The 9995-nt window shown below is 36.6% G+C and overlaps 1 protein-coding gene across 1 annotated transcript; it reads right to left on the bottom strand.

Moving 5' to 3' along the window:
* Positions 1–205: 205 nt before the first annotated feature.
* On the bottom strand, positions 206–9275 carry LOC100369870 (RYamide receptor-like). Its single transcript, XM_078009841.2, has 4 exons — positions 8931–9275; positions 2942–3343; positions 2509–2724; positions 206–1914 (listed from the first exon to the last, which is right to left on the bottom strand). The coding sequence occupies exons 1-4, from the start codon at positions 9273–9275 to the stop codon at positions 1645–1647; spliced, it is 1233 nt and encodes a 410-aa protein (XP_077865967.2). The 3' UTR covers positions 206–1644.
* Between the last annotated feature and the right edge of the window lie 720 nt (positions 9276–9995).

The following is a 9995-nucleotide window of genomic DNA, read 5'->3' as shown; positions in this document are numbered from 1 at the left end:
CTTACTTCTCTACAAATCGTTGAAAAAAGGATGAGCAGACACGAAGCAGAGTGAGTGTACGGTGGAAGAGAAATGAATTCCACTTTATTATATTTTGTCCTATTGATAAATGGGACCCGTAGATCCTGCCACTCGTTTATCTCCATTGCAAACAGTATTACTCAACAAACAAATAAACAAACAAACAAATAAATAACAGACTAAGTCTTATATTTAGTACTTTAATGACACCTTTGGTGAAGCTGAATTAATTCCAGTTCAAAAATAATAATCACACACGTGCATCATCATTGTTTATGAAACAAATACATTGATTAATATATGCAAATAATACCGATTGAAATGAGTGGTTAAATCTTGTAGAAATCACAAATCTTACAAAGCATTTTTTCTACCGAGCTTTTCAAGCGACGACTAAATGTGAATCATACAACCTTGCGATAGTGAACACACGTCATTTAACATTCACATAAGACTACATCTTATTTTGTACACATTATACAATAAACAAACTGAATATTCAGATTTCAAGTTATGTTCCAATGCAGGATTTCTGAACTTACACTTTTTGATACTGTGAGTATACCGATAATCGCCCTTTATGTTCCATCTATTATTATGCAAAACGAAATTACGCATAGCACTCTTTGATTGATAAGAAAAAAAACGAATATTATTTATTAATCTTTAAAACATATATGCTTGTAGTGAAATATTCAATTAGAACAGAACTCTAAAAGTACAACTACGGCCACGGCATTTTATGTCGGGTCCGACTATATACGCAAAGAATGTGTTGGTGACTTTGGCTTCTTAAATGTTGTAGCATTACAGACTTCCATTTGGAATACAGTACTTTATTATCTTCATTTCAGCCTCGTGGGTGTGAGACTAGCTTCTTGATTGTTTCACGTGCAACTTAATCCGAATAAAGAGTTGTATCCCATTTACACTATCATCGGACAATAATAAACGACGTGTGGAAAAAAACAGCTTCATAACACGCGTGAATCGATGGTTTAATGTTGTGTACTCATTGTGAAAACGAAGAATGATTCATCTTTATTCGAGTGTATTACTCTTAAGTCGCAGCTGCATCCTAGAGACGTCATAACTGAAGCATGAAAATAGTCATACGCTTGACCTGAAGTATGAAACTGGTTGGAGGCATGACCAGCATACAGTAAACAGATTCAAGGTTAAATCTCAAAGATTTTCAAACTAGGTAATCTCATTTTAATGATCGTTAACCATTGTCTAAAATTCAGTCTTGTTCCTTGAATCATCGACTACCTTACACAAATTAAAACACCTTTTTTTTCCCTTCATCGATCAAGTATGTTATCACGTTACTGTCGCAGTGCACATAAATATAGTTGTTGAGGTAAACTGAACGAGCAGCTTTGCCTCGGTGTTTCATATAGGTAACGTGGAAAGAATACACGTATACTCAATACTGAGTCGAATGTACTATGGGCGTAAATATTTTTCCTGGTGATCTTTCAACATAGAAATATGATCTTGTCTAGACACTGTGTAAACCTTGACTTTCAGGTGTCGCCCTGAGAATAGTGAAAACTGTTAAGATAGAGGTTATTGAATGATAGGGACAATGAGCCTGTTAGATTGTCGGGCGGATGTTAATTATCCAATGTGTGGTTCGATATTATCCAGCTGTTTACAACATTCAGTATTGTTCAATTTCTCAAGTGGTTTTACTTTGTCATCAACTGGTGATTCTTGGGATGATTGTTGGCGTGTCTTTCGCAGGAAAGATATTGAAGAAATTGAGAAATGGCTGGTTCGTGATAACCTCAATTGGCTTGGCAGACGGCGGTGCCTCTTCGGGCTTGATTTCCATTGATATCGCGTTATGCAACGAGTAATGCGCAGTAATAGCATTTTCAAATCATTCTGCAGTTCAAAAAAGTGATGTATATCAGTATTTAAAGAATTTTATAAATATAAAGTATAAAACTGGTTACAGGCATGACATGCATGCATTACATGCATAATTTTATAACCGTTAATCATTGTCTAAAATTCAGCCTCGTTCTGCAGTTAAAAAGGTAACGTATATCGGTATTTACAGAATTTAATAAATCTGCAAATATGTAGAAGAAACAAAATAAAGACAAATCTGAGACGTCAAGCTCGGTTCCCGGAATATTTTTAACATTTCTCTATCTTGTATTAGAAATACATTCATTACTTAAATTTTCATTAAAGTGAACGTAGAAACGTAATTGATTTTTTTCAAGTGAAATGGACATGTATAAAACAGTACTTGTAATGATATTGTGACCCCAAATGTTCAAAGCGCGTCACGATTCGGTTACGAGAGCTGTTAGATTCATCACACACCAAATGTTGTTTTATTTTTTATTAGGTAGATAGAAAATGTTTAATGAATTAAGCAAACGTTAACTATTATATCACAATTTGTGTAATATAAACCCGACGCGATTATTCAATTATGTCACGCCGAAGTGTATATTAGTAACTTACCCGGAAACTGTCGTTGAGAAATCCATAAATAAACGGATTTACAAAACTGTGCGCCATGGCGAACCATAATATTCCCGCATTCACCAGTCGCATGGTGTCCTGGTACTCAAAATTGTCATACAACCATGGGTAAAACAGGGTAATCACTCTAAATATGTGCACAGGAAGCCAGCACACAGCGAACATCACCACGATAATCACCAGCATCTTGATAACCTGCAACACAATAGAAATACAATTTGGATGACAACCTTTTTCTTTCTTCTAATGAATGCGTGATGTATTTCGTCATTGTGTATTCCTTATTTAGCAAACTTGGAAAGGGTATGAAGCGCTGAGGTTTTAAGATATATTATGCGTGTAATTTGTGCATCAAATAAAATTTATGTTATTATGCACACATATTCATTAATTTACAAAACACATCACTTACTCTCTTTTTAGCCTTGGCTTGACTTTGATCTCGTGACTTGTCTGCGTTTCCGGGTATTGTTCTTCCCCAGAGACGGATGCCAACACATGAGTATGTATAACATAGAATACATAACGGAATAGTATAGGTAGCCATCAAGAAGAATATTTCATATGCCTTGGCGAATTGGAATTCAGACAACCACTCACTGCAGAAGTATATAGTTTCGCCGTCGAAATAGCTGTGGTCAACACGTACAAATACGGTCTGTACCGTCGCCAGGGAGATAGCTATCACCCAGATGAAGATGAACACAATCTTTGTTCTATTCTTGGTTACTCTTACTTTAAGTGGGTACATCACAGCAAAGTATCGATCAATGCCAATAGCAGTTAGTGTACATATACTTACGATGACGGAAATCTGTATAAAAAATAGATGAGAATATATTGCATAACGTTTATTGAAATACATTCGAACTATCGACTGGCGACGACCTGCCCAGCATGCGTGGACGAAAGTTTCAAAGTGGCGGTCTCTCGCGAAGCAGACGACGAGAATTCACGATTACCATTTTATTATGAACAAAAGTTGTCTGCATTGGTCGAAAGCAAGACCTCACAAAGGACTCAGACAGCGAGCGCAGGTGGTGCCAATATTCTACAGAAATATAGCGTCACCATTGAGATAGCTATGAAATATATCGAGCGACATTTCCCGACGGAGCTATGTTTATTTCATCGTGGTTTCTACAACCGTAAAAAGGGACGTGAAATATATGAAATATATTTTCATTAGTTTTAATAAAGTCTAACGATATAACAGTCTAATCCAGTGACAATGTTGCATTCTTCAATAGGGTATGTATTATAATAATTCGGTGCAACTGCATACAGTGTCCGCCCAGCTACTTCAGACACACGTCAACAGGCAAGCAAGAACTCTGAAGAATAAGTTCAGTATATATATGGGTGTATTTGTAGCATTGCTCACCGTGATTTACTGTCAATTGATTTGCTAGTGGCATGTTAGTTTCAATCACTTGAGTGGGTCATTATATTGACATCACGAGTCAATATACACAATAGCTACATACGTATGATTATCATTATCAGCTACTTAATATCCATTCTAAATTTTTAAATTCTACTTCAAATAAACTTGTACTTAGTAGAAAAAATAATTGTGCATAGTTAATGTCGCGTTGTTCACTGGCCACATCTGATCACTGTATGTCCTATTTATAATGTGAAATGAAACATGAGCGAGAATGTAGATCGAATGTCTACCCCCGGGTGTAGGTTTTTTTGTAATGTAATATATAGATTTATGCACAGGAAATTGTGTCTCTATATCAGCATGGTTCAGTTTGTAGTGGCTGTATGTTACCTCGCTTTGTTTCGCATTTGTGCTTTTTTGTTCACCTCGTTAATAGAATATCAATGTGAAGTGCACGGCAAAACCCCAGGGCTATGTAAATTCGTTGAGTTATATTCTGTTCAGTAATTGTTTAAGCGTAATCCTTAAAGAGTTTAGAAGATCAAGTTATAGAGCATAATTAATAACAGATTATGTTTGTACAATTAACAACAGAACAACGCTCGCTCCATTCAAATGTGCAACACCATCAGACATAAGGTTGGATTTCTGTACAGTAGTGCAAAGTAATTTACGTTATGTGTCCTTATAATGAATTCGAACGGACAGGGATGTTCCCCTATTATTGCTTGATACCTTTTTCCCGAACGGGCATGTTCGCAAACTATTGCTTGATAACAGGGCACATCCCCGTATTTGCCATGTTATCACGCACTAGTAGGCAGTACGTCGTCTTTCATAGTTTACCATAATATTGCATACGCTCACTTTAAAACTGCTTACAACATTTAGTAAGTTGATTTGAAACGACTTTGAAAAGTGTTAAATCGTTTTGAACTTCTGTTGACAATATATATTTGCTTAGATGGGTAGTTGCGGAGGCAGCAACTTGGATAGCCAGTGTAAACAACCGCATCACATCTTGAACGTTAGTTTGTAATTTTGTATTTCACTCAGCTATTCCATTAATCACACAGGTATATCCAGACGGTGAATGGCGTGCGGACTGAGTTCCGCGAACTCCTGCTCAAGACAAGGCGTATCTGTGTGTTATCTGCTGTACCACTTCAGTGTGCACATGACAATATGAGGAAACCTGCTGAGGAATCATCTATAAACCAACCAACCGATTGACGAAACCATTTAACATAAACACACTTGTGATATCGACCCCTTTCGATATTGATCTCGATATTTTGACTCATCGTTTCGGAACGCCGCTTCGTATATCAAATTATTCACTTATCCTTTCACATTTTCCTGGCGAAATAGTTAATTTCAATATTTGGTCGAATTTCTTTGAGTCATGACAGACGTTGCGTGGTAACAGGTAATATAAGTACTTGATACGACGGCAGGTTATAGTCCCCAGATGATTTGAAGAGATTTCCAAGGTCGTCAATTAATGTGTTGTTTTTAGAATAGTTTCATTATATTGCGAGTTTGAATATACTGAGTTAAGAGGCACTTTTATAGCGCTTTAAAGTCGTTCATGAGACTCGCCAGAGTATGATTGATTGCATACTGTCTAGTTACTAATCTGTTTACTAGTGACTGTTTCAAGTTGACACAAATAGAGTATTCAGAAATAGAGAGTCAGTGTTAAAAAATAAAATAATGTCGTCTAATAAGTAATAAAGTGTTAAATTAAGTTAAGTAGATAATTGAAAAATAGACGGGCAGTGACAGTGGAAACTGGTAATTGCGCAGACATGCACTTGAAAATGGTCGAAGCATTACACAACGCATTTTCAAACATGACTTGATGGTCGGTAGTTGGAACAAGTGTTGCCCCCGACGGAGTCATAATGGTCATAATGCTCAGTACTAAAAGATGCCACTCCTTGCGTTAGTTGAACCGTATAGATATCGCAGTTCTCGAACAAGCAAGAAGTTGCAAGGCTATATCCAAATAACAAGTCCATATATCATTCAGAATGACAACCCCCGTGTTAAGTGTTCGTGATTGGTTAAATGTTAGGGCGAGGTTTACGTCACAGACTTCCAAATGTGACGCTTTATATGCTTTCGCCGAGACGTCGAATACAAGTTAGAGTTTGTTTTGATTTGACGGTGGCTTCAATCAACGTTCTGCTTTTAGACGATATTAAATTGAACCTGTGAAACTGATTGAAATAACGAGCCTTTTCCAAAAGAAATGTCGCCAAGGCGTTTGACATATGAGAATCCGTTCTCTAGAACCGAGGTGACGGAAAATAACGACCACAATTTTTACTGTCACAGATCGCTGAAATTGATTTTTTTTTCCATCCGACTGAGTCAACAGACTCATCACCGGATTGTATAAAAGTTAACAACGATTGGTGGAATCTGACTAAAAATCTCAAACATTCGTGACAATCAAAAGAAACGTTGTATACAATTCTAAAACCTAAATAATCACGTTTCATTGTATGTTGCATTTACAATATCGATATGGTTTTAAGGCGAGAATCCGGCAATTAAGTAACATACCCTAGAAACGATGTACATGCTCGTCAAAAAAACTAGTATTTTTTCTTTTTAGAGGGTCGATGGTTTTAGGCTAATCACCCTCTAACAAATTGAATCAAACCGTGCATAGGTAACTAGACAGGTATTTGGCAAATCACGACACCACACATTGGCTATTACATCTCTGTTTTGTAACGTACATTACGCGTATGTCAGAGAAAAATTCCCCGTATACCCCGGAGTATAGGCATGGTAACTATGGCATTTCATGCAAATTAGCGTAAGGTTGAATAAATTAGGATTATCCTGTTTTATTCAAAACATACTATTAGTCCCTCACAGCTACAAGCAACAGTATGTGAGTTTTATCATTGAAGCTCGTGTATGTAATTTAGTTTATCACTTTACAATACACATCGCATGCATTGAATCAATGCGAAGCCTCTTACAAAACTGTGCCTGATTGGCTACCTCATCCTAGCACGTGACAGACCAATCAGAGAGAGTTGATTGTTGACAGGTTGTTTTAACATATTACTTTCTGCATTGTACATATGCCTCAACTCAATTAGGACAAATTTGTTACCATCGCATAACTACATTCACCAAGTATTATTGAATAAATTACCATTGTCACACATGAAAAGATTAAAAGACGATTGGGATTTTGTTTTAAATCGATTTAAAAATATATAAATGTATTTTAGTTTTACGTCACTGCAGAATACAGTAAATAATGGCACTTTCACCCAGGATAATTTACCGTGTACTTAATAAACAATTTAACTACTCAAAGTAACATCTCAAATTACATAAGTTGTTATTATTCGTTTTTCCCGAAGTAGGCCGCTCTTATCATTCTTTTTCTCCGGGGTCAGTGGGTTTTATCTTCTTTCTTCTCCGGGGTATACCGGGTTACCAGGGTCATGGCAATCGCTGGTCGTTCGGATTGTCATGGGAGTATGTATGTCACACAATAACACTGCTATGAAATCTCGTGGAATCATCGAAATGCACTGAAACTAGTGTTATTAACGTTTTTGATCTATAATTAATGGGCTCGAATCTCACCCGTGGCCGCCTTAATCTTGGGAGTGAAAATCCGTTAAGTAATGTTAAGATTGTGTTGTTTGAAACCCCCGATATGATTAATTTCCTCCAGGCTTATTAAAACATGCTTGTTAAAAATCTAACTAATCTTGGCGATTGTGAGAGTATTATAACTATGATCATGGGTCATGAGAGGTCAATACTTGCTAATAAATACATTGATTATAACAGACGGTGTAGTACGTGATTTAACAAATGTGTTTTTTTTTCCCATTTATAATTTTTTAAGATTTTAGCATCAGTATCTTGTTAATTCTAAATTGCGTGTTTTGGAACGATTGTGTAAGATATCAGATCGCGTGGACACTGCGGCTCGCATCGTCACGTAATCAAAAAAATAGTTCAATAAATGTAAATGGACTTAGAACAAGACACACTCACTTCGAGACGCATTTGCGCAACACGGTGCTACATAAAAGCCGCGATTGCCGCTAATAACACGTTTTACAACCACTTTGACTTAAGATCTCCAAGGTGATACTTTTGATAATAAGGTTTTGGCCCCATAAATCGTATCATACTAACATATACACTGTCTAACACATTCTATGCTCATATGCACATATATAAAATGATTGATATAAACGATCAGATATGAATACAAATCCGAATCCACAACGTGCTACGTGTCACGTCGGTAATCGTCCGTGTTGAATTCATAGAAGAAAGCGCGACGGTGAATCAAGCTATTCTGATCATCGATAGAATGTCTTTAACTGAACTTATACAACGTTCAGTCGCGTTTTAAATATCTTACATTGATCAATTAGATCAAAAACACTGATTATTCTTGAAGGTGAAAACTATTGGCCAACGCGCTAAAAGCTAGCCGGATTTTGGTCGTAAATTTCACAAATACAAATTTCTCAATAAAATACTTAAGTAATTGCCATATACTTTATTATATCTAACATCAGCCAGAAATCGGTTTTGATTTTCATATTCAATTTATAATCTTAATGAACAGTTGCCCAGAATTATACGGCCCTTTTATTTAACGCGATTTAGAAAATATGAACAGTTTGGTTCGCGTACAATCAAATAGCGAAATACGAACAAGGTTAAGCTGTCATAAACGAAACAAGATGTAACGTTATTAAAATGTAAACACGTACTAGGTGCGTGACTCGAAAAGACGCAAACGGGCGGCACCAGCCCGTCTAGCTAGGTAACACAGCGCGGTTTTCACTCGGTCAGCAGGGGTCCCCAAAACGGATGCTTAATTACAATATCAATATATCACAGCAATAAAACTTAAGCTGTCTCGAAAATATTAGAAAACCTTATTCGTTCCTCTAAACTTTCCGCTAATAAAATTAGTCTACAATAGTATATCAAAAATGCTTACCTGCTGCATAAATATGAGCACGGGACACATAACACGTCCAAACACCCATTCTCCTAACATTATCGTGGGGAATGTGAACGGCATACAGAAAACAGCCATCATCAGATCAGCAACGGAGAGGTTCACAAGAAATGGATTCAGATCCGATCTGGTTGATTTCCTCCAGATGAGGACAATAAGCACCAGCACGTTGCCGACAATCGACAGAAGCATATTCAAAGTGAACGCGCAAATCATGAGTGTCTGGCAGTCGACCGGTAGAGCTATATCCAAATACTCGTATGTTTGGTTTGTTGCGTTTGGATCCCCATAATCGTAGCTGTGGTCCAGCCCGCACCACGGCATTGTGATGTTGTTTCTCTCCAACGCACGCGAGAGAGAAACAGTTAGCGAGAGTCTAGTTCAGCGTTGGCATTTATACTGTGCGAGTATGAAGCCGACGTTACATTTATATGGCTTGCCAACGTCACATGTTCACGTGATGGTAAATTTAATAGCGGAGACTGCCTATCGTACCTATTGGTTGAGCAGTCGCCGTTACTACTAATCCAATGGTTCTTTAATTAGTAGTACATATGTTTGTTGTAGGAAGTTACCAGTCGTTGTCAAGTATTTGCGATTGTATAGGTTTTTTTAATCAATCCTATATTTATAATATACGGAACAGTTGTGTGCTCAACAATTAGGCTTCATCACTACTATATCTAATTGACAGTGATATAAAATATGCTAATATTTCATAAATAATTCATATCCCGTGTCACTGAGCAATGTTTCAATACATATATCCCTTTCGTTTTCTAAAATCGCAAAAGATTATGTGCTCGTGGCACCCACGTGGCAATGATATTTTTTTGAAAGCTTAAAAAATCAATTCAATTCGAAACCATCCATAAACTCATGGCAGATACGGAATACGTTTACAACATATATACATATATCGTTTTTATGCGATGTTTTCCAAAACAATTAAACAAATGAAATTATGTATGGTGTGCAATCTTTATATATGAATGAAATCTGGAGTACAATCTCAAAAACAATTTCGCTTTTTTCAATTTGCAT

The sequence above is a fragment of the Saccoglossus kowalevskii genome, chromosome 19 (genome assembly GCF_978046115.1).
Source record: "Saccoglossus kowalevskii chromosome 19, keSacKowa6.1, whole genome shotgun sequence".
NCBI lineage: Eukaryota > Metazoa > Hemichordata > Enteropneusta > Harrimaniidae > Saccoglossus > Saccoglossus kowalevskii.
This window is presented reverse-complemented; position numbering and strand designations above follow the sequence as displayed.